This window comes from Chlorocebus sabaeus, chromosome 18 (assembly GCF_047675955.1).
Source record: "Chlorocebus sabaeus isolate Y175 chromosome 18, mChlSab1.0.hap1, whole genome shotgun sequence".
Lineage (NCBI taxonomy): Eukaryota > Metazoa > Chordata > Mammalia > Primates > Cercopithecidae > Chlorocebus > Chlorocebus sabaeus.
The window spans coordinates 58633317-58659419 of record NC_132921.1 but is presented as its reverse complement, the minus strand read 5'-3'; the positions used below and the strand labels follow the sequence as shown (position 1 = coordinate 58659419).

At 42.1% G+C, this 26103-nt stretch overlaps 1 protein-coding gene across 4 annotated transcripts in view; it reads right to left on the bottom strand.

The window, feature by feature from the left end:
- The window catches only part of OSBPL1A (oxysterol binding protein like 1A), a 228913-nt gene that overhangs the window by 68609 nt on the left and 134201 nt on the right, over window positions 1-26103 (bottom strand). For all 4 annotated transcript variants that reach the window (XM_007974412.3, XM_037982433.2, XM_007974419.3 and 1 more), the window contains one exon: window positions 13117-13279. In XM_007974412.3, coding sequence (XP_007972603.3) covers window positions 13117-13279 — 163 coding nt within the window. The remainder of the gene's footprint in view (window positions 1-13116; window positions 13280-26103) is intronic.

Here is a 26103-nt window from a genome sequence, read left to right as displayed (position 1 = left end):
CCTCCAACTTCCCATCTTAAGCAGAGGACAAGCCATTCCCTCATCCTCAGTTCTAGGAAAGGCTCTGATACACAGTCCAGCAAACTTCCTATTTCAACAAATTTATCAACAATCTGCTAAATCTGTATTACAGCTAAACTGGTCAGAAAAAAAAAAAAAAACGTTTTAGTGCTTTCTTTCCCCACTACTGCATTACATAATTCAGCAAAAATCACAGAACCGTACTGTTACCACATTAGGCTGACTCCGGAAAATGACAGTTGGACCAGCCCAGGTGCAGGTTAGATCATGCACCTTGAGCTCTCAACGCTGGACCCTATGAATGATCTAAGTTACCTGCAGAAAGGCTTTTAATGTTGGGAAAGTTTTGTTTTCTATAAATATAACTTTAGTAAAATTTCTGAAAATACAGTTTTGTTCTGTCCTATGCCTTATAACAAAGAAACAAGATTTTTTTTTTTTTTTTTTTTTTGAGATGAAGTCTCACTGTGTCGCCCAGGCTGGAGTGCAGTGGTGTACTCTCGGCTCACTGCAACCTCTGCCTCCCAAGTTCAAGCAATTCTCCTGCCGCAACCTCCTGAATAGCTGGGACTATAGGCGTGCACCACCACGCTCAGCTAATTTTTTGTATTTTTAGTAAAGACGGGGTTTCACCATGTTGGCCAGGCTGGTCTCAAACTCCTAACCTCAGGTGATCTGTCCACCTCAGCCTCCCAAAATGCTGGGATTATAGGCATGAGCCACTGCACCTGGCCAGAAATGGAATATTTTAATAATACATTTAAAGAGACATTTATTTTTCATTGTCAATTTTCACAGAAGGAAACAAACTATCAATGGAAAAAAATTAAAGACAACCTAAATAGTCAATAAGAGGGGGACAGTTGCCTGTCAGATGAAATAAGTTGTTAACATTATGTTTACAAGAACAACTTAATGAAATAGAAGATTGTTTTTAACATACATAATGCTAAGACAAAAAAAACCAGGACAATGCTTTGCAACCCTAAAATACAAGCAAAGAAATAATTTCTATGCATTGAAGAAAGGCCAGTCTGGTTCAAGTAAGCAGATGTCTGAAAAAATGGGAGCAATACAATGACAGAAGTTTGTTGAAGGCACGTGTGGAAAGAGATCAGTCAGTTTTCTGGAATAGGCACAGGGCTGTCAAGAAAGGCTGCAAAGGAGAGATGGCACAATGGAAAATTGTGAAACCAGTGGAATTGGTGCTCGGCAGAGGTGAGAGAGGTGCTCCAGGAGGCGGCGGAACAAGACCTACATCAGGGATTTTAACAGCTGTCTTGGGGTGGTGGGGTGAGGGGTGAGCGTGGTTCCACTCCAACATTTTGAAGTTTGTTTCACTTGAGAAAAATAAAAAATGTAAAAAGTCTAAATAATTTCATCTGTACTGGTATTATTTAAGATACCGTATTAGTTGATGATTTAGAAGTCATGAAAACAAAGCAACGAAGCAAAAGACCTCAAAAGCATTTATGCACAGGATAGTGTGCTTGCAATTTAAGAGACATCAATCATAAGGCAGGGATGTGCCCACCTAAAAATAATTCTTTTAGCAAAAGCAGACACAAACATTAAACAAGAAACAGTAAGAGCTTCTATGAAGCAAAGACGGACTTCACAGAACAAGATTTCAACTCAGTGACTACACAGGCTTAAGATCTGCGACCCACAAACTCATCAGTCACACTGAGAACCTCTGCGTGAGACCAATGCCCTGACCCCTAGGGATGCTCCAACAGATGACAGTGCAGACTCCTGTCCTATGATTAGCAGCCCCTCACTCACCCGCTCTGCACCCCCTCTTTGTCCTCACTCTTCTGTTTCCCTGTGCCTCTACTTCTTTCTTCCCCCTCCCCCGAACCCCCTCTTTACTCTTCTATACCTTGCCCTCAAACCTCTTGCTATAATATAGTCAGGCTATCCCCACCCTTCCCCTGAAGGGTTCTGAGAAAGGTCACCAATTACTTCCACATTGCAAAGTCCAACGGTCATTTTTCAATTCTTATTGTGACTCATCCACCACATCTGATGCTGCTGAATTCATTCCTCCCTTCCTTGTATCGCGCAAGGCCTGTGAAGTCACGGAAGCATAAGATCTGGTCCCTGCGCATGGCCCAGCAGCAGGGAACTGTTTCGTGAACAAACGAGTTCAGTAGATTTCTCTAGGAGTCTGAATGGGGGCTGTGGGCCACAAAGGAGGCATCAGTCAACTTAAAGAGTAGAGAATGTTGTATCAGGAAGGAACTGTGGCTGATGATTGTGCTGAGTTCGCTGACAAGGAGTAAGAATGGGGATGAGGACAGTTACAATACAGGAGCTGTCCTAAGCAATAAGAACACCATGGCCAACACAGCGAGGAATGCAGTGTGCAGTGAGATGGCAGTGGAAGGCACAGAATGGGCGGACATGAGACTGTGAGTCAGTCTTAAAGCTGACTATATAGGATAAAAATCCAGTGCAGGCCAGACATGGTGGCTCACACCTGTAATCCCAGCACTTGGATCACTTGAGGTCAGGAGTTCGAGACCAGATTGGCCAACATGATGAAACCCCATGTCTACCAAACACACAAAAATTAGCTGGGTATGGTGGCACTGACCTGCAATCCCAGTTACTTGGGAGGCTGAGGCAGGAAAAATTGCTTGAACCCAGGAGGTGGAGGTTGCAGTGAGCTGAGATTGAATCACTGTACTCCAGCCTGGGTGAGACAGTGAGAATCTGTCTCCAAAAAAAAAAAAAAAAAAAAAAAAAAGGCAGGTAGTGGGAAGCAATATAAAATGAAGCTAGGGATGAGGTAGTCTCCCAATACATGTCATGAGGTTCTGTATACTCGCTAGAGAGAAATCATAAACTCTGAGCTTTCTTGTTTCAAAGGCAAAGAAGTAAACATCAATTACATGATTTACAGTGCCTGTGAATAAAAATTAACTAGTTGCTTAAAAGCCAAAGCTCAGTGATTTCTAGTGCAATGAATAGAGAAATGTGGAATGTAAATAGTGTGAAATAGTTTGGGCTTACTCTGTCGGTAACGGAGAACCATTCTTGAGAGATTATACCTTCAAAGCCTTGGTCACACCAATCTATCGCTAGTACAGCATCGTTTCATGTGGAGACTCGCAGATCTACAGATATTTAAGTTTAAACATGTTTAGCTCAATACCAAAGAGGGCATAGCCACTGTGGAGGTTGCTGATGAAAGTCAAAGCCTATCCACAGAAGTTATTTTCAAGTCTCCCTGTAAAACAAATCAGTGCTACATCTCAGTACCTCTGAAGTGATAATTCAATCTTTTTTCTTTTTTTTTTTTTGAGACAGTGTCTCGCTCTGTCACCCAGGCTGGAGTGCAGTGGCACAATCTCACCTCACTGAAAGCTCCGCCTTCCGGGTTCATGCCATTCTCCTGCCTCAGCCTCCCCAGTAGCTGGGACTACAGGCGCCCGCCACCTCGCCCGGCTAGTTTTTTGTATTTTTTAGTAGAGACAGGGTTTCACCGTGTTAGCCAGGATGGTCTCGATCTTCTGACCTCGTGATCCACCTGTCTCGGCCTCCCAAAGTGCTGGGATTACAGGCTTGAGCCACCGCGCCCGGCCGATCTTTTTACTTTTTGCTTTTTTTTTTTTTTTTGAAACGAAGCCTCGCTCTGTCGCCCAGGCTGGAGTGCAGTGGCACAATCTCGGCTCACTGCAACCTCTGCCTCCCCCATGCAAGCAATTCTCATGCCTCAGCCTCCCTTGTACCTGGGACTACAAGCACGTACCACCATGCCCAGCTAATTTTTGAACTTTTAGTAGTGATCGGTTTCACCTTGTTGCCCAGGCTGGTCTTGAACTCCTGACCTCAGGTGATCCACCCACCTCGGCCTCCCAAAGTGCTGGGATTACAGGCATGGACCACCATGCCCCACCGATAATTCAATCTTAAAATTCTGGGTTCCTCAATGTTCCCCCCACATATAAATATCAAAATGTTAGTAGGCAATATATTAATGCCTTAGTAGAAAGCATGAAGTAATGGGAAGAGGTGCATCCTGCCTCCCATGTGCTAGTTGCAGTGCTTTCTTGCAGGAGGGTGAGGCCACAACACTCGGGCTTTTAGGACAAAAAGGGGAGGGAGGAGGGAGGAATAGGGAGTTGGTAATTAATGGGGATGGAGTTTCAGTTTGGGATGACGAAAAAGTTCTGGAGAGAAATGGTGGTGATGGTTGCACAGGAAAGTAAAGGTACTTAATCTCACTGCATTGTACACTCAAAAACCGTCACGCTGGACAGTTTATGTTATGTATACCTTACCACAATAAAAACAACAACAAACAAACAAAAACCAGGCAAACATCCAAAAACCTGTCACTAAAAGTCAATGAGCTAGCTGTCATGTTGGATGCATGAACTATATTCTGGTCTGGTTAACTCTTACCTCACTTCCAGGAAAACTGGTCGATTTTTCTAGAGTCATATTTTTTAATGTAGCAGAAGGAAGGTATTTTTACAATATACATAGCTAGATTTCAGACAATGGCAGCCTGTCTTATTCTTTTGATTTTCCCCTTAACAAACATATACATTTCTATAACAGGCAAAGCCACTCAAAAATTTTAGGATACTTCTGACCCCTGAAAAACAGCATAAAAGATTTATGAAATAGCCCTACATTATTTACTGAACTTTTGATGAGCACTTAGGAAAATCTGTGCAGCCCTGAGTAATGACAGGAAATGGAATACTTGATAAGCACTTATTTGTGGGTGTGTTTATTCTCATCTAGTTCCAAAAGGGTTCAGGTGACTCAGTTGATGATTATATTTTATAGGGAAACCATCAAGCCATGTGCAGTGGTGTGCACCTGTAGTCACAGCTGCTCAGCAGGCTGAGGTGGAGGATCATTTGAGCCCAGAAGTTTGAGACTGGGCAACAGAGCGAGACCCTATCTCTTAAAAACGTTAAGAAGTGTCAGAATAACACTTTAAAAAACATATACTTTACAAGATAAATGCTCTAGTTTACAGAAGCATTGAAGGTGGACAGAATATTTACCTGATTAGTTCCTCAATTAAAACAGCAGTATTAATAGAATTAAAATTTAAAATCCCACAAAGTTTGCTTTAATGTGATAGATCTACAATGGCCCAGATTTTTAAGTTCTTTCTGTTTGCTTGTTTGTTTTGAAACAGAGTCTGGCTCTGTCGCCCAGTTTGGAGTGCAGTGGCGTGATCTCAGTTCACTGCAACCTCCGCCTCCTAGATTCAAGCAATTCTCCTGCCTCAGCCTCGCTAGTAGCTGGGATTACAGGCGCCCACCACCACGCCCAGCATTTTTGTATTTTAGTAGAGACGGGGTTTCCCCATGTTGGCCAGGCTGGTCTTGAACTATGGATCTCAAGTGATCCACCCACTTTGGCCTCTCAAAGTGCTGGGATGACAGGTGTGAGCCACTGTACCTGCTCTCAGATCTTTACAGTTCTGTCCATGTTAGAACTCAGAATTATTTTAAACACATTCAGATTGAACACAGTCTCCTTTCCCATCAAAATGGAATGGAAGCCAATGAACGGCTATCACTGGGTTATGGTGACTTTAACTTTACTCTAGAATTAAGAAGATCCTGACCGCTATGCTCTTTTTTTTAAGTGAGTGAGAAAACTTTCCAAGACTTGATTTGTTAATTTTTCCTACTATTAAAAGGCTGAAAGAAGAGGCCATAAAGTTCACAATATAAACATGCCAACAATTCTTGTAAGTTATCCTGATAAGCACTTTCTTATCCTGACCTTTGGAAACCAGCCTGAGAACAAATAGTACACAAAGCAGCAAGATGGGGAAGAACTGTGGATAACGTCCAAGTCACCCTTCCTCCTGTTACTGAAGGCAACAGAAAACAGCCAGGAAACACACACATGCTTAATTTAATACCTTTATTGTTTAGTTTCCCACGTACCAGGCATGTTCTGAAAATGGCCAAAGCAACCCAAGGTACAGCTGAAAATATCAGTGCCAAAGTTTTATTTAGCCTTGAGGTACAACTGCATAAGCTTAGAAATAGCACAGTAAATATGAAGAACACAAAGAAAGTAAACACAACCTAACACATTTAAGGTGAATCATAAACCGAAAACCAGGATGAGTCCAGAGGGGGCTGCCAAGAGACTGCTACAATAATTTACTAAGGAAGTGACAAGAGCTTGAAACAGATTCTTGGCAGCAAGCAACAAGAGTCGGAGACGTTCTAGACAGATCCTCTCTGAATGATGTCCAAGGTCAAAATTAGCCAAATGGTAGGGTATTGCTTGTGACAGAGTTTCTTAAAAGTACCGGCTTGTCCCCCAAGCAACTAAATCTACTACTGTTTTCTACAACTTGCAAAATCTGCACATGTAATTGAAGATGAGGAGTTACACAAACTATAGTGTGTGGGCTACTGGAAATCTTACGTGGATCTATTTTGGGCTACCAAATCCAGAGCTTCCCAATTTGTCTTGTTTCTCAACACTATTTTTAGGAGGTCACATTATGCATGAACTCTACAAAGAAAACAATTCGAGAACTAAAGGCCAGTTGCAGAACAATCCATAGTTAGAAAACAAAATATTTTCATGTGACTTCGATGTAATAAGTCAACATTTACTAAGTACCTACCCACACATCAGGTAAAGTGCAAGTTGCTGAAGCAGTTTGGAGAGATGAATGAGATACGGCTGGTGCCCTCCAAGTGTTCAAGATTTAAAAGATGTACTCTTACGACTGCTGAGAAATGCTAAAACTGGTTGCAATTTCATGGTATAACTATCTATTGGTTTTGCCCATCTACACTATTGGATTTTATGCATTATTCATGCACATTTCAACCAAAATAGCATTAAGGGGAAGGCTTAGCAAGAAAGCCTTTCTGGAGCAACTGCTCTCAACATGTTTCTAAAAAGGAAAATGAACACACAGTAAGAAAAATAATGCGTTCTGAACTTACGGTATTCAAAGAGCCGGAATTTTCCGTGAAACTGCTCTCAGACTAGTATTAAAGAATCACCACCATGAAATCAGTTATTTAACCAGCAATAAGTGTTTAAAAAACAACTCCTTAGAAGATTATTAGAGAGTCCTGAAATCGCGTACCTTTAGTTTTCTCTCCTTTAACTACTTTTCATCTGCCCCTCCCTGGTAGCAGGTATCCTATCTCCAACTTGATTGTAAGCCCCTTGGGAACAAACGTCATTTTCTAATATTAATACTCTCTCATCCCTCCTTCCTCCTTTGCTGCCCATCCCTACTCTCCCCTACAGAATCCAAAGTGGTGAATATAGATGCATAAAATCACCATGCATTCCTGATTATCTTAGGCTCATTATTGAATACCAATATATTTTTAGGGAGGACAGAAATATCAATGACATTTCTTCAACAACCTGCGTTCGACAAGCATTTAGAGAACTGATTCTGTGCTACATACTTCAGGGATGTAGACAGATATGGTCCCTATTCTCTCTCTCTCTCTCTCTCTCTCTCTCTTTCTTTCTGAGATAGAGTCTCTCTCTGTTGCTCAGGATGGAGTCCAATGGCATGATCTTGGCTCACTGCAACCTCTGCCTCCCAGGTTCAAGCTATTCTCCTGCCTCAGCCTACCAGGTAGCTGGGATTACAAGCACGTGCCACCATGCCTGGATAAAGTCTTTTGTATTTTTAGTAGAAACAGGGTTTCACAATGTTGGCCAGGCTGGTCTCGAGCTCCTGACCTCAAGTAATCCACCCGTCTTGGCCTCCCAAAGTGCTGGAATTACAGGTGTGAGCCTCTGCGGGGTCCTATTATCTTAGAGACAAAATGCAAGGAGGCTATAAAAGAAGCATAAACTGAAGGAAACACAAAGAAGAAATTAATTCTGTCTGGAGGAGTCAGAAAAGGCTACCAGGAGAAGAGATATTTGAGAGCCTTGGTAGACAAAGTAGCATAAAGAAAAAGCAACACTGATAAGGTAGAAATATATATAGAAGAACCACTTTCTTCTTCTATAAAGTATTTCTATAACCTTATTTGCAGAATGGTTTATCCACAGTGGTTTCTCATGAAATCTTTTTGTTTCAATGCGCATGAATGTCTAGCCCTTTTCCCAGGAAGTGTTCCCTTACAGCTATATCCGAAATTTCTCTTGACATAACCATTTCATTCCTTAAACATGCCCACTCCCACACCCACACACAGTGAGGACAAAATGTGATGCTTCATTAAATTTATCTCCTTTTAAATAAGTTTACACAACAGAATTTAATCACATTGTGGGAAAAAAAAATCTGTGTGCTTTTAGGGAGCTTTATGAAATGTTTCATCACTGAGCATACTGGAAAAATAATTTTCTCAAGCGATCCCAGGGGGGATCCCAGGGGGCTGGAAAAATTCTTATCCTACACTGCTGGCTCCGCATCAAGGCTTGCTTCACCCACCGTATGAGTAGATTTCCATTGATCTTGCTCATCTGAAAAAGCTTAAAGGGATATGAGAAAGGGAAACAGGAAACCACATGGACTTTAGATCTAATGAAGTTATCCCTTTATTTTAAAGTAACACGAGTTAACAACCTTTTAAAAGATTAAACATTTAGTGAAAATGTTTTTTAAATCTTTTAAGAAAAGTAACTTGAAAAATCTTTTTTTTTCATACCTTCTCAATATCAGGATAGGCTTGATTTAACCTATTGTCATGATTTAGGGGTTAAAATTAAGCTTCAAATGAAGTGGAGGTTTGTATACTTTTCCTTGCTCTTGTCTAACTGTGCATTCAACTGCCTGGCATCACTACTGCATCTGAGGCCTGGAGGAGGCACCGGTGCAGTACATGGAGGGAACAAGGGGACAAGACGAGTGTGAAGAGGCAGTAGGGTCTGGATCATGTCGAGAGCCTTGGAGGTCCGTGACGACATCTGAGTTTCATTTTCAGTGCAATGAGAAACCGCTGAAGAATTCTAGGTGAAGGAATGGGATGATATGATTGGCAACAAAGGATCACTATGGATGGTGTGTACAGGATGAACTTCAGCAGGCCAAGGCTGGGAGCACCAAGATGAGTTAAGAGGCTAGACAAAAGGAGGTGCAATGCGGGTGATGATAATGAGAGTTAACATCTGCCAGCCCCTTAGGGTGTCTGGCACTGTTTTAAGTACACTACAGATATGTATTAGTTAATTCTTTGCAACGATCCTATGACCCATTTCCAGATGAAGAAATGAGACATAGGAAAGTGAAGTAACTTTCCCAAGGGTAGGGGAATTGGCAGAGCTTCGACTTAGCAAGAGCCTTCAGCTTCAATACCTATACTTTTAACTGCTACCCTCCATTAGTAAAACATAGATGAATTCAAGATATGATTTGAAGGCAGAATGGCCAGGCCTTGATTCTATGTCTCACAGGAATGTCACGAATCACTCCTAGTTTCTGGCTTTAGGAGATGAAAGAGGTGCCATTTACAAAAATGAGGCCAACTCAAGGAGAAACAGGATCTGGGAGGAAGAGCAAGCATTCGTTTTTTTGTACATAAAGCTGAAAGCTGAATACGTTAAGTCTCTAGCAAGAGATCAAGGTTGGAGATACGAATTTGGGGACTGCGGCAGTCAGGACAAGGGCTTCCCCAATACGTCCATGTTCTAATCTCTGGAACTTGTGAATATGTTACCTTTCATAATAAAAGGGACTCTGCAGATATGATTAAGTTACGTATACTGAGATGGGGAGATTATACTGGATCATCTGAGTAGGTCCAATGTAATGCCATGGGTCTTTATAAAAGGGAAGGAGCAGGGCCAGAGTCACAGACAGTCAGAGAGAGACTGGAAGATACCCCACTGCCAGCTTTTCAGATGGAGGATGGGGCCTTGACCCAAGGAATGCAGGCAGGTCCCTAGAAGCTAGAAAAGGCAAGGAAACAGTCTCTCCTAGAGCCTTTAGAAGAAACACAGCCCTGCGGACACCTTGATGTTGGAACTTCTGACCTCCAAACTGTAACAGAATATATTTGCACTATCTACTAAGCCACTAAGTTTGTGGTGATCTATTGTAGTAGCACTAGCAGACTAATACAGGAATTTTAAGTTAGTATTTAAAGTTATATAATATTGAAAGTGTAGGTGAAGGAAGCAATAACTAAACAAAAGTCTCCTTGAGAAGTCACAAGGAGACGGGTATCAGAACAAATGAGAAAGAGATGGCCTTAATGAGGGGGAACCATTTGTTCTCTTGTAATAGAGTGAAGGAAGAAATGGGGATGGAGGCTGGTGTGTAGAGACTAGAGCGGGAAGATGAAGTCATTCCCACACGATGGCTTTGATGATTTCAATGAATTGGGTGGCTAGGTCAACAGCAAGTCAGCACTTGACAGGGCATCTGACTCTTCATTTTAATGCAGTTTCTACACTGTACCAAATTATTGCAACATTTTTAGTAGGAAATAGTAGGAGTAGCCACAGAAGGGCTACTATGTTCAAGCAAATGTAACAAAATTCAGGTGTGCTATTGAAGGCGAGGAGGAGAAAATGCTTGGCACCTGACCCTCGCTCCATTTCCTATGGTCATGGCAGGATGTGCAGCTGAGCCCAGGCACTCGGACTGAGCCTCAGGATCCTTCTCAACACAGCAATCCACAAAGAACCAGATACTGCAAAACAATCCGAACTGGCACTTGAGATGAAATGTATTGGCCAATTCGGATCTAGGGACGATGGTTCTTTTTCTCTCTTCCTCCCAGAGAAGATGACCATTAAAATATTACTGAGAAACAGAAAGATAGTGGCTGCCAGACGTCTATCAAGAAGAGAAGGATTAAGGAAACTGTGGCATAATTATATCATGGACTTCTATGCAACCTTGAAAAAGAATGAGCTAGAGCTTATAACACTGACAGGAAAGATTTCTAAGACAAGTTGTCAGGAAAAAGCAAGTCCAGGGCAATTACATCGCTCCTTCCATTCATGACTTAAAAAAAAAAATCTATATATACACAAACACATATATATGTGATGCTCAAAAAAGGTCTGTAGGAGAGTATATCTGGCTGTTGATCAGAACCTCTGAGGAAGAGGAGTGCACGATTAATTGGGATAAGGGGTGAAGAGAATTTCACTGGGTTCTCATGTACTTCTATAATGAATTATTGAGAACAAACACGGGGTTCTTAAATAAAATTTTTTAAAGGATTTTTTGTTTGTTTGAGACAGGGTCTCATTCTGTGGCCCCCAGGCTGGAGTGCAATGGCACGATTACATCTCACTGCAACCTCTACTTCCTGGGCTTAAGCGATCCTCTCACCTCAGCCTACTGAGTAGCTGGGATTACACGCATGCACCACCACGTACGGCTAAGTTTTGTATTTTTAGTAGAGACAGGGTTTCACCATGTGCCCAGGCTGGTCTCGAACTTCTGGGCTCAAGAGATCCTCCCACCTCAGCCTCCCAAAGTGCTAGGATTATAGGTGCTCAGCCACCACCCCTGGCCATAAAGTTTTATTTTTAAAAAAGAATATATAAGATGAGCAACTGAAGTATCTGGGCTCTTTTATATTCCAAGCTGTATGCATTTAAACCTAGAATCCCTCTTGCAATTTTCCTTTTTGGATGCTCTCCATAGAGGAAGCACCGCTGGACTTGCCTCAGGGTAGACGTGTAATAAATGTCAGCAGTCTTAAGTATCACTCATTCTCCCTCCGACCTCCCTCAGACAGGCTACAAATACTTCCCTTGCCTTGTCACTCATTCCATCAATCTCAAATCCTACCTTCTCTTCCCAACGCGAGTCACTCTGTTCACAAATCCCGTATTTAATTGTATTTAATTGACAGCCCATCATCATTATAATCTTATTTGTCCAATTGTTCCCAAATCTAGCTATGAAAATTACTTCTTCCCTTTACTTCTAGCAAACCTCTATTAATGTTCCTATTTGTCTTAATCAATTAATCACTTCCCTGTCAATCTACATTCTACCAACATCATTTTCCATGTCCTGTATTATACCATTTTCTTTAACTTCCTTAACCTAATCTTCAGTCCTCGTCTCTCCTACCTCTCACCATACTTCCTCTCTTTCATTTCCTATTATGAATTTGATCCTTCACTTCCAAAACACCAAGATTTCTTGTGTCTTTAATCAAGTGTTATGAAACTCAGTAACTGTATATGCTCACCTATTTTTTATATATATATATATATATATTCATTTTCTCCCATACAACAATCAATTTTTCTCAGTCCCACTGATCTCCAACCACCCTTTCTATGCTCCTTTTCCTTCTCCCACCCACACCTGCCTCAAAAAATTTGAAAGTAAATTCCAAAAAGGTCAAAACGACTTAGCAGTACCTCCTCTCATCCTCAAATCTCCACGTGCATTCCCCATTTTTTAGCATTGAGTACCACCAGGCCCTGTTCTAACCACTATCTAAACAGAGAAACTCATTTAGTCGTCACACACCTGCTGAAATGGACACGACAATTACCCCATTTTAAATATGCGGAAACTATGAACAGAGGGGTCATGGAACATGCCCCAGGTCACACAGCTGGCTACCGACAGAAGCTCTGGAGTCCATGCTCCTTGCAGAAATGCTATGCCGCACTTTAGCGTGTGTTTCTGAGGCAAAGTCAAACACCTCCTCTTCTCTGCTCCAGACACATGGTGGTCTCACCTCTACTGTGGTACTTAGCATACTGTGCTATCACCAAGCACTTGCGCTTGGTTACCTGTATTCTTTATATAAAGACCTCTCTGAAGACAGAAACTGTCTGTCTGTCTCTCCTTACAATATGTGCTAATGCCTGATACTAGGAAATGGTCACCCAGTAAAGGACAAATCAAATGTGGGCAGTTTTAACAGCATTCTAACCCTAGCCTAGAATACATCTTCCGTACAGGCAGACAGTGATGAATTTCATTCCAAACTTTCAGACTCCAGCCTTAATAACATGACACACAAAAAATCTGAGGAGCTATATGGATACATAGCTATCTGTCCACTCCAGGAAACTCAAGGTGACATCTGCTCTAAGGTGGTGGACTCAAGGGGACATTGCTCATTTAGGTGGTGGACTCTTAAATCACCAACACTGAAGAGGGAAGGATCCCAGCATTACCTGACAGCGCATCATAGAACTCGTCCTCGCTAAGGATGCTGGCAGGTGGAGAGCCTTTCACCAGAGACTGCTCTAATTCATGATGTTCAGTGGCCAGCGTCTCCAGCGCTTCTGACAAGATTTTGTTTTTTTCTTGCTCTTGTTCCAATTTAAAATTCTTCACCTAGGAGAAAACACGTACATAAAAAAGACTTCAGAGTGACAGGAGACACAGACTTACTCAGAGGATGTGAAAATTAATTGCTTTTGATCCAGTTCAATTGCAACATCAGAAACGAAAACAGTCGTGTCGCATGCACACGGATGAATGAGCAAAATTATTAAACTAATTTTGTTCTTCCCATGGGGCCTTTTCTCACAACAGCTTAGCTAATGAAAATAGATTAAGAACTAGCAAACAAATTCAGCTCAAATGATCAGGATCCTGGTATAAGAACATCAGTCAATTCAGAAATCATATAAATTTTTTTTAAACAAAAAGAATCTCTCTCAACATTAAGTACACAGTTAATAAAAACAGTTTCAGCAAGTCTTTGAACAAAAATAAAAAAAATTCTAAATATTAAAACGCAAACTACATCAAAGTATAAAATAGAATCCCTCAGTTTACTCCCAAGATAGTTGGTAATAGTTGGTATATCAAATGAAGGAAAACAGGTTGCATGGTAACGACTATAAACATTCTATTTTTCATTTTTCTCTTTTTCTTTTTTTTTTTTTTTTTTGAGACAGAGCCTCATTTTGTCACCTCAGCTGTAGTGCAGTGGTATGATCTCGACTCTGCAACCTCTGCCTCTTGGGTTCAAGCTATTCTCCTGCCTCTGCCTCCTGGGTAGCTGTGATTACAGGTGTGCACCACCACACCTGGCTAATTTTTGTATTTTTAGTAGAGACAGGGTTTCACCATGTTGACCAGGCCAGTCTTGAACTCACGACCTCAAGTGATTTGCCCGCCTCGGCCTCCCAAAGTGCTGGGATTACAGGCGTGAGCCACCATGGCTGGCCTATTTTTCATTTTCCAATTCCATATTTTGGTTTCAACTCCACATTTTACCTTTAACTTAGTATACAAAAAAATCAAAAGATTATCAAAAAGGCAAAGCCTGGTTTGATTTTTTACTGTTTGAAGTTACAATCTATTCCTCCTATCTAATGCAAGAGCATCTGAACCTTTGTGGTTGACCAAAACCCTCTAGAATTCAAGTTACCTAATCCTTAAAATATAGTATGTACTGGATTTGATATGGACAGTTTTGCCTATTTTCTTATCAGTAGTCTGGAAATCACTACTATTCCTTAATCTTGCTGAATTTCCAGAGCCAATGTGCACTATAGACAAACAGGAGGCAGAAAAGCAGGGATCCACTGGTAGGTAGCAGCAGCGTCTTCTCAGAAGAAGTCTTTTGTTCCTTAGTTTCCTGTGCTATAAAATAAGAGGTTTCTGCTATTACCTATTAATCTAATCAGAAATCTTCAACTCAGTCGTCTCCAAACTACTTTTTTTTCTACTTAACAGCAGAACCTATTTCTCAACTGTAATCCCAGCATATAAAATAGATGTTTTCGAAAGCATTTGTGCACTGGGTGACATCGAATGGAGCAGAAGCCCCACTCCTTTGACTTTCCCCTCCCCTCCCAGCGGTCCCCTCTAGGGAACAAACCCAGGTGGTATCCCAACAGTTTGAAAAACACATGGTACTAGTACCAAAACAGATACATAGACCAATGGAACACAACAGAGGCCTCAGAAGTAACACCACACATCTACCACCATCTGATATTTGACAAACCTGACAAAAACAAGCAATGAGAAAAGGATTCCCTATTTAATAAATGGTGTTGGGACAACTGGTTAGCCATATGCAGAAAACTGAAACTGGACCCCTTCCTTACACTTTATACAAAAATTAACTCAAGATGGATTAAAGACTTAAACATAAGACCTAAAACCATAAAACTCTAGAAGAAAACCTAGGCAATACCATTCAGGACACAGGCATGGGCAAAGACTTCATGATTAAAACACCAAAAGCAATGGCAACAAAAGTCAAAACTGACAAATGGGATCTAATTAAACTAAAGAACTTCTGCACAGCAGAAGCAGCTATCATCAGAGTGGACAGGCAACCTACAGGAGAAAATTTTTGCAATCTATCCATCTGACAAAGGGCTAATATCCACAATCTACAAGGAACTTAAATTTACAAGAATAAAACAACTCCATCAAAAAGTGGGCAAAGGATATGAAGAGACACTTCTCAAAAGACGACATCTATGCAGCCAAAAACATGAAAAAAAGCTCATTATCACTGGTCGTTAGAGAAATGCAAATCAAAACCACAATGAGATACCATCTTACTCCAGTTAGAATGGCGATAATTAAAGAGTCAGAAAACAATAGATGCTGAAGAGGATGTGGAGAAATAGGAATGCTTTTCTCTGTTAGTGGGAGTGTAAATTAGTTCAACCATTGTGGAAGACAATGTGGTGATTCCTCAATGACCTAGAACCAGAAATACCATTTGACCCAGCAATCTCATGCTGACTATATATCCAAAGGAGTATAAATCATTCTCCTATAAAGACACATGTACACATATGTTTACCGCAGCAATATTCACAATAGCGAAGACTTGGAACCAACCCAAATGCCCACCAATAATAGACTGGATTAAGAAAATGTGGCACATATACATCATGGAATACTATGCAGCCATAAAAAAGACTGAGTTCATATCCTTTGCAGGGACATGGATGAAGCTGGAAATTATCATTCTCAGCAAATTAACACAGGAACAGAAAACCAAACACTGCATGTTCTCACTCATAAGTGGGAGCTGAACAATGAGAACATACGGACGCAGAGGGGAATACCACACACTGGGGCCTGTTGAGGGGTGGGGGGCTAGGGGAGGGAGAGCATTAGGAGAAATACCTAATGCAGATGACGGGTTGACGGGTGCAGGAAACCACCATGGCACATGTATACCCATGTAACAAACCTGCATGTTCTGCACATGTATCTCAGAACTTCAAGTATAATTAAAAAAAAGAAAAAAAGATTCAGTTAGGAAAAAAAGAAAAGAAAAGAAAAGCACTGGATGGAGGGACATCCAAAACCTCCCCTAGGTCAAACTTTCCATCTCGAGGTTTTGGGAACTGTGGCCCGTCTCACAAATCCTGCATCACTCACTGCGAAATCTAACCCTTTCACCTCTTGACACTCCCTCTCCCATGCTCCTCCCCATGGCCCCCAAGGATGAAAGCTCTTCTGTTCTGGGACCCCGAGTTCCTGCCAGCTGCACATCAGGTACAACACTCTAAGGTCTTAAAATACAGTTTTACTGAAATGTGAAGTTCATGGTGGAAACAGGGTTAAACCGAAGTTCCAGTCCTCGGGCACTTAAGTGTCTATCAATACAGCAGTGATAACAAAATAAAAATCGCAATAAATGGTAAGCAATCAAGATCAGAAGAGACATGAAAAACTGAAAAACAAATTACATATAACTACAATTTTTAGAAAATCTGAAAAATACTTGCGAATATTCCTATAATCTAAATTGTATCTCCAGAAGAGGAAATAAGCATACTAAGGCTACAGTCAACTCAAAAAAAAAATAAAATAAAAAAGCTGTCCTACCTCCATCAGATGGGTTAAACAACTCATTTCTCTATTACATAAACAAGGACTACACGAGGCAAGCAGATCACTTGAAGTCAGGAGTTCGAGACCAGCCTGGCCAACACAGGGAAACCCTGTCTCTACTGAAAATACAAAATTAGCCGGGCGCACTGGCAGGAGACTGTAATCTCAACTACAGAAGACTGAGGCAGAAGAATCGTTTGAACCCGGAGGTGGAGGTTGCAGTGAGCTGAGATCACGCCATTGCACTCCAGCCTGAGCAACAGAGCAAGATTCTGTCTCAAAAACATAAAAAATAAAAAATAAGGACTACAAAACTGAGCAATGTCCAAAATGATCCTTTCTTTGAAAAGATCTCTCAGCACTGTTACATTTGTAGATTCGAAAATCAACACTGCAAGAAAATCCAAATTCTTCACCCCTGCCTACCCCATCTTTCACCTTTTTAGCTTTTCCAATATCAAAATGTAAATGTGCTGTTGACACCGTATCTTTAAATATAAGAATTAACTAAAGTATCCTATTTAACGAGTACATACATTTTAATATCTAAATTCATCTAGATTTCAGCAAGGTAGCAAGATAAATGACAGAGGCCCATAAATATCCAGTCCCCTCAAAAAAAATCTTATTCAAAATACAATCTATCCTTTACCCACCTAAAATAATCATCACTTTGCTGCTGCCACATTCACATCTGTTCTCACTTGTTCTTAAGAGAGAGTAAAAGGGGTTGCAAACAGGAGAGGAAGAGACTGGGGCTCTAACCACATTCTATTTCTTACTTTGTTTTCATCTTTCAATTGATCTGAGTGTACTTTTATTAGTTCCAAGCCTAACAGGATTTTCTGCACTGAAGATACCTTATTATAAAATAGCCACAAAATGGCAATTTCTCCCGTCACGTAAGTGATATAGATGAGACAGTAACTACACATCACAGAAAATGCACTGGTAATGAGCTTTCTTGTTACTTTAGAGAAACATCTGAAGGCATGCTTAAGTGCCATTACTACTTTTTGGTCAGAAGGATCACTGAAACGATGTAATTCCAGATCCTCTACAATCTCAACATTTCAGAACACCCAGGGGAAATCCTGCATTAAAAAAATTGGTGTAGAACTGCTAAGAAAGATATGCAAAGTGCAACTTCATAAAATATTCACCTGACTTTTGAACTGTTTCCAAATTCTTAGTTGCAAGCTTAGAAACTATGCTGTAACAGAAATAGTGCCTTTTGCGCAATCTCTTAATGTGTTTGTAATTCCAGGCACAATGCTTCACTTATATTACGTATCAATATGTGAATATTGATTACTAGATTTTTAAAATTCTCAAGCTATAATAATCATCCTAGTTATTACTAAAAGAATAAATAACCTCCTTCACAGAAACTAGTGGGTCCCAACAGATGTGTTTATAATTATTAGATTATAATTGTATATGTGTTTATACATTAGAACTTTTCTAGAATAAGGCTGACATTTTACCTTTCAAATTCGCATATGGAATATACACCCTCAGTCCAATGACTTTCCCATGACAAAAATCAACATACACTCCAGTGAACAAAAATGTTGCAATTTTTATTAAGAAAAGCCTAAGGACCGAACCACCATATGCTTAACAGTAAACATGCATTGATCTGTATCTGTAGCCCCTTAAAGTACAAATGTAAGCCTTTCCAGTAATCTGTCTCCTCAAACCACTTCAATATGGCAGTCTCTCATTTCACTCCCTTTCAGGCCGGAAGGCAAAATCCATAGTGACTACTTCCAAAGTGAATGGGCGCCAGCAAGAGAATGCAGAGTTTTGAACACAGTCTTGCCAGCTACGACACATTCATCTACACTCTCCTTCTAGAAAGTGCCCCGTTACTCAACCTGTGTTTCACAGGGGTTACCTAAGGCACAGTAATTCAATCTGGCAAAGACACAGCACCAAGTGGGGAATACATGATTAGTATTCACAGAACACTGCATGTAATCAGCCAGTTATAAGATGGGTACAATTATGGCCTTGACAGCCAGTCTTTCAATCGGCCACACTCTGGTCAGTTCAACAGGATGAGCCTTACTCTTTCCTCTTTGCTACTGCATGGATGGCTACAATTAACAAAATGTGTTAGTTTAAGACTGAAATATTAGATTTTTTTTTTTTTTTCTGAGACAGGGTCTTGCTCTGTCAACCATGCTGGAGTGCAGGCATGTCATCATGGCTTGCTGCAGCCTCAAGCAATTCTCTTGGCTCAAGTGATCCTCCTGCCTTGGCCTCCCGAGTAGCTAGAACTAAAGGCATGCACCACCATGCCTAGCTAATTTTTTTTTTGGTAGAGATAGGTCTCCTTGTGTTGCACAGGCTAGACTCAAACTCCTAGCCTCAAGTGATCCTCCTGCCTCTGCCTCCCAAAGTGCTGAGACTATAGGTGTGGGCCACTGCACCTGGCTGATGCCTATTTCTGTGGCTAGAGGATCAACAATGTTCTCACTTCAAAACTGTTTTCAAGGTATGCGCTTTTAGGTGACCCCCTGCTATTGACACACAGCTGATAAAAAGTATGGGTCTGATGATTCACAGCTAGTAAGAGCTCTTCTGCACACAAGTCTGACTATTATATTGTTTAGGTGGAGGAGGATGGAGCTCCCATGTGGATGCAAATGGTCAATAATTACTTCTGAAACCACGGCCAGGCTGAATCACTCTCTCACTCCAGGGTCCAGGGAAGTGAAGCTTTGACCTCCTGTCTCAGGCAGGATCAAGCATGGACATATATCTTCATGATGGTATAGTATACTCTTGCTTTGTTTCATAGATCTACAAAACTGTCTTTGCTCACATTAAATTTCAGGGTTTTTATTGACTCTCCAACGTCCTCCTTCCATCCCATCTCATCACGGCCTCTTCAAATGCAATTGATTTCCCTATGCTCCTGAAACCTTTTTCAGTCCTTCCTAGCACTAAACAATGACACTCATTTAAGAACAGAAATTCAGGGGCCAGGCACAGTGGCTCATGCCTGTAATCTCAGCACTTTGGGAGGCCGAGGCAGGTGGATCAACTGAGGTCAGGAGTTCAAGACCAGCCTGACCAACATGGCAAAACCACGTCTCTACTAAAAATATACAAAAATTATCCAGGCGTAGTGGCAGGCCCCTGTCATCCCAGCTACTTGGGAGGCTGGGGCAGGAGAATTGCTTGAACCTGGGAGGCAGAGGTTGTGGTGAGCCAAGATCACACCACTTTACTCCAGCCCAGGCGGCTAGAGTGAAACTCCATCTTGAAAAAAAAAAAAAGAATAAATATTTAAGAATAAAGACTAAATTCAGAACTAAGAATAAAGCCACCTAAGGGACCAAGGCAGCTTGACATGGTGGGAGGAAACTGAGGTGAGAAAGGGATGTGCACAGGGCTGCAAACCACAGCTGAAACTCTGGCTTTGACTCTGAGTGAAAAGGGAAGCCAGTGGAGGAAGGGCAGAAGTAGCATTATTTGATTTACTTTTTAATATGATCCCTGTGGTTAAAACACTGAAAAGGGGTTGGAGGAGACAAGAGTAGAATAAAAGAAGATCCCAGCTGGGCACAGTGGCTCATACTTGTAATCCCAACACTGTAGGAGGCAGAGGTGGGTGGATCACTGGAGGCCAGGAGTTCGAGACCAGCCTGACCAACATGGTGAAACCCCATCTCAACTAAAAATACAAAAATTAGCCAAGCGTGGTGGTACATGCCTGTAATCCCAGCTAGTTGGGAGGCTGAGGCAGGAGAATCACTTGAACCTGGGAGGCAGAGGTTGCAGTGAGCCAAGATTGCACCACCGCACTCCTGGGCAACAGAGACTCTGAAAAAGAAGATCCCTTCAGAGGTTACTTCAATAACTAGAATAAGAGACGGGTAAGAGATAGCAAGAGAAGTGATGAGAAGTGGTCAGATTCTGGATATATTTTGAAGGCTCAAATGATTTGCTGACTATGTGATATAAGAAAAAAGGGAAATCAAGGATGACTCCATGTTTTGGCTTGGGCAACTACAAGGACTGTGTCTCAAAAAAAAAAAAATAAAGTTTTTAAAATTAGATTTTAAAAATATAAATAAAATTAAAAGACTAGATAGCATCATTAAGGGAGAAAAAGAGACAGAAATGTGAAGAAAGCCATGGACTGAATCCTCGTAGAAATGCTGAGAAAGAGTCAACAAAGGAAACGAGAGAGAGAGAGAGAGAAAGAGAGAGAGAGGTATACCAGTTGTGTGTGGTGTCCTGGAAGCCTCAAAGAGGTATTTCAAGGAGGAAAAAGTGATTAACTGTCAAACACTGATGAGAGATCAACAGCTTCAAGAACTAAGACAAGACCACTGTACTGGCGATGAGAAGGTCAACAGTGAACTTGACAAGGGCAGTTTCAGTGAAGGGTTGCAAGGATGGTGGAGGCGATGTCCTGTGGGTCAAGAGAGACAAGATAGAGCAAGTACAGCCTGTTCTTAAGAAGGTTTTTCTTAGACAAGAGGTGTTTGTTTGTTTGAGACAGGATCTTACTCTGTCACCCAGGCTGGAATGCAGTAGTGTGATCTCAGCTCACTGCAACCTCTGCCTCCCCGGCTCAAGTGATCCTCCCACCTCAGCCTCCTGAGGAGCTGGGACTACAGGAGCACATCACCATGCCTGGCTAATTTTTTTTGTATTTTTTTTTTTTAAATAGAGACAGAGTTTTGCCATGTTACCCAGGTTGGTCTTGAACTCCCAGACTCAAACAATCCACCTACCTTGTCCTCCCAAAGTACTGGGATTACAGGCATGAGCCACACCACGCCCAGCCTACAAGAGGATGCTGGTTACAGAGGTTAAAAACTAAAAAAAGGATAAAATTCTTTAACAAAAATAATTTTTGCTCAAAAAAGGAGGAGAAAGGTAGAGCAGTTGCTGAAAAGAGTTGTGGAGTCAATGACGGTTTCATTATGGAAGACAACCCAGATTGCTTTTACACAGATAGGAAAGGTTCAACTGAAATGGGATTATGCTTGCAGAACTGAGAGGGGAGAATTGCTGGAATAATGTTCTTGACTTTATCAAAAAGAGAGAAGATCTAATCCACCAGTATACAGTTGGTCTTTGCTAAAGGCTCAGACAGTCCATCCATCTCCTTGCAGGAGAAATGCAGTGAGTATGTGCACAGATTCAGACAGGTGGGTACGTGTAACCAAGTGTTCTTCTAATTGCTTCTGCTATCTCAGAGCATATAAGGAATGCAGAGAATAAGAAACAGATGAAGATGTCCTCAACCTTACTGATTCCAACAGATGATAAAGAAGCCATCCTGAGATTAGAAATGAAATGAGTCTCAAGGCCCTACAAAGTCTCATGAATACTAACTTGATCAACCCATTTTCCCATTGGTTATAGTTGACTGTGACTGGCCTGTGGCACCACTAAAAACGCCCCTTTCTTACAGGCAGTGCCATCTTCTTCAATCTGGTTCAAGCAAAGAAAAGGAAATCCCACTCAGAATGACCTCTGCATATCTCTACACTCAAGCTCCTCCATGGGAGAGAAGATAAGAACTTACCTGGTTTTTGACGTACTGACCATGCTAAAAATAAAACGGCCTCAATGAAGCTTGTTCAGCATCACCTTCTGCTAACAATCTGTTCGGTCAATTACTTCCAAACTATATCTTCAGACATTTAAATCAGGGTAGAATTTGGACATAACCCCAAATCGAGGACAGAGCCCCTAAATACTTGGGGGAACAGAAGAAAGATTTGGTAAATAAATGGGGCATTTTATAAGCAAGGTGATAATGATACTTGGAAGAATCAATATAAGCCCAGAATATTTGACACGTATTTTTCCAGAATGATTTAAAAATAACTTCTCATAAAATCAATGGAAGACTAGTACTATACACAAATGACAATTCAACAAATAAGTTTTGGTTTTTACGTGTCTTTTATAAAGCAGATAAGATGAACGCATCTTCTGAAACAAAAGTAGTGTTCACTCCCACAGTATGTACCAATAGTGGATTCAATACACATTTACTCCAATGGTTTGTTAATGGCTCTGGCATTTAAAATAATTTGATGCAAGTCTTACAACAGTTTGCTCTTCAACTGCAAAGCTAAACCACTTCATGCTGGTTATAACTCTCACATAAGGAACTTCCACAAAAATTTAAAATTTCCATTACCATGTACAGTTTACAATCCAGAAGTAGCACTTATAGGATTATATTCCTAAAAGTACTATGCACGTCCATGTGAAATTTCCAAATTATTTCAGATTATGGTATAAGGTATTTAAAAATTTGAAAGGGTTTTATGTATCATCATGTAAATTAAAGAGTAATGTGGGCAGAGCAAGATGGCAGAATAGAAGATTACACCCTTTGTACCCCTCATAGGAACACCGAATGTTAACAAGTATCTGCACACAGAAAAGCACCATCACAATGACCAAAAATCAGGTGAGCAATCACAGTACCTGGTTTCATATCTCTGAAAAAGGTATTGAGGAAGGTCCAACAGACAGTACTGAATCACCAACACCAACCCCCACCCCCATCCCCTGACAACAGCTGGACAGCATGGAGAGTTTCTGCACTTGCAGAGTATACCAACTGGGGGACATTACATTGAACTCATTGCTCCCCTGTCATAGTGGAGAGCAAAGCCAGGCTGGGCTCAGTCAGCATCAGCACACACAGGAGCATTTGGACCAGTCCTAGCCAGAGGATCACCCATCTTAGTGGTCAGAACTTGAGTTTGTTGGCAAGCTTCACCACCCACAGCCAAAGTGCTCTGGGGTCCTAGGTAAACCTGAAAGGCGGTCTAGGACACATGGACTGCAATTCCTAGGCAACTTCTAATGCTGGGCTGGGCTGACAGCCAGAGGACTAGGTGGCACCTGACCTAGGAAGTCACCGGCTGAGGTAGCTAAAGGAGTGATTGCACCATCCTTCCCCGAACCCCAGGCAGCACAGCAGGCAGCAATGAAAGTGTCTCTTTGCTTCTGCTTAAGGAGAGGAGGGCGAAGAGTAGAGAGGACTTTGTCATGCATCTAGGATGCCAGTTCAGCCAGCCATAGCAAGACAGGCCACTGGGCAGAATCGTGCAGGCCTTAGCTCTCAGACTACGTTTCTTTTTTTTCTTTTTTTTTTGAGATGGAGTCTCACTCCGTCGCCCAGGCTGGAGTGCAGTGCTGTGATCATGGCTCACTGCAACCTCTGCTTCCCAGGTTCAAGCAATTCTCATGCCTTAGCCTCCCAAGTAGCTGGAATTACAGGTGCGCGCTACCACGCTCAGCTAGTTTTATAATTTTAGTAGAGACGGGGTTTCGCCATGTTGGCCAGGCTGGCCTTGAACTCCTGACCTCAGGTGATCCACCCGCCTCAGCCTCCCAAAGTCCTGGGATTACAGGCGTGAGCCACTGCGCCCGGCCTCCAGACGACATTTCTAGACACATCCTGGGCCAGAAGGGAATCCACTGCCTAGAAGGAAAGGACCCAGTCCTGGCAGCATTTATCACCTGCTAACTGAAGAGCCTTTGGGCCCTGAATAACCAGCAGCAATACCAGGTACTACACTGAGGGCTTTGGGTGAGTCTTGGAGACTTGCTGGCTTCAGGTGAGATCCCACACATTACCAGCTGTGGTGGCTATGGCCAAAGACTTCTTCTCTTTGAAAAAAGCAGAGGGAAAAGTAAAGGGACTTTGTCTTGCACCTTAGGTACCAGCTTGGCCACAGTGGGACAGAACAACAAGCAGGCTCTTGGTGTCACAGAGTCCAGGCCTAGGTTCATGGACAACATTTCTGGACCTGCCCTGGGCCAGAGGGGAGCCCAATGCCCTGAAGGGTGAGTCCCAGGCCTAGTAGCATTCACTGCAAGCTGATGAAAGAGCCCGTGGGCTTTAAATGAACCTCACAAGTGGCCTGGCCAAACTCCCCCGTGGCCAGTGGCAGTGGTGCTCACAGGGAGAGGCTCCTCTGCCTGTGGAAAGGAGAGGGAAGAGCGGGAAGGACTTAATAATGGGGTTTGAGTGTCAGCTTAGCCACAGTAGAATAGGACATCAGACAAATTTCTAAGGTTTTGGATTCCAATCCCTGGCTCCCGGAAAACATCTCTGACCTACTTGGGGCCTGGGGAAACTTGTCACCCTGAAAGGAAGAACAAAAGCTAGCTGGCTTTGCCACCTGGTGACTATGTAGATCCCTGAGGTCTTGAGTGACCACAGGTGGTAGACAGGTAGTGGTTACAGTGGGCCTTAAGACCCACTGTGGTGCTGGCTTCAGGTCTAACCTAACACAGTTCTAGTGGTGGTGGCCACAGGGGTGTTCGCATCACCATACCCCCAGTTCCAGGTGGCTCAGCAAAGAGAGAGAGAGAGACTCTGCGGGTGGAGGATTACCCAGGTGCCGAGGCAAGAGACCGAAAGCACAAACTGTTTCAGTATAATAAAGAAAACAGTTAAAATAAAAATTGTCATAATACAAATTAGATATAGAGATGATCATGGACAATTATCAATCATTATTATAAACATTATTAATCATTAGCTTTTAATATTACTCTTTGTTGCATTACTAATACAACCTAGGAATGGTGGGTATAGGGTCAGGTGCTGAAGGGACATTGTGAGAAGTGACCTAGAAGGCAAGAGGTGAGCCATCTGTCACGCCCACATAAGGGCTGCTTGAGGGCTCCTTGGTCAAGCGGTAACGCCAGTGTCTGGGAAGGCACCCGTTACTTAGCAGACTGCAAAAGGGAGTCTCCTTTCCTTGGAGGAGTCAGGGAACACTCTGCTCCACCAGCTTCTTGCGGAAGGCTAGATATCATCCAGGCCTGCCCGCAGTCATCCGGAGGCCTAAACCCCTCCCTGTGGTACTGTGCTTCAGTGGTCATGCTCCTTGTCCACTTTCATGCTCCTCCCGTACTCCTGGTTCCTCTTTAAAGTTCGTAGTAGATAGTGGTAGAAGAAACAGTGAAAGTCTTAAAGTCTTTGATCTTTCTGATAAGTGCAGAGAAGAAAACGCTGACGTATGCTGCCTTCTCTCTCTGCTTTGGCTACCTAAAAGGGAAGGGCCCCCTATCCTGTAATCACGTGACTTGCTTCACCTTGTCAATCACTTAGAAGATTCACCCTCCTTACCCTGCCCCCTTGTCTTGTATGCAATAAATATCAGTGAGCCCAGCCGTTCAGGGCCACTACCAGTCTCTGTGTCTTGATGGTAGTGGTCCCCCGGGCCCAGCTGTTTTCTCTTTATCTCTTTGTCTTGTGTCTTGATTTATTACAAGCTCTCGTCTCCACACACCGGGAGAACACCCGTTAAGCCACATAGGGCTGGACC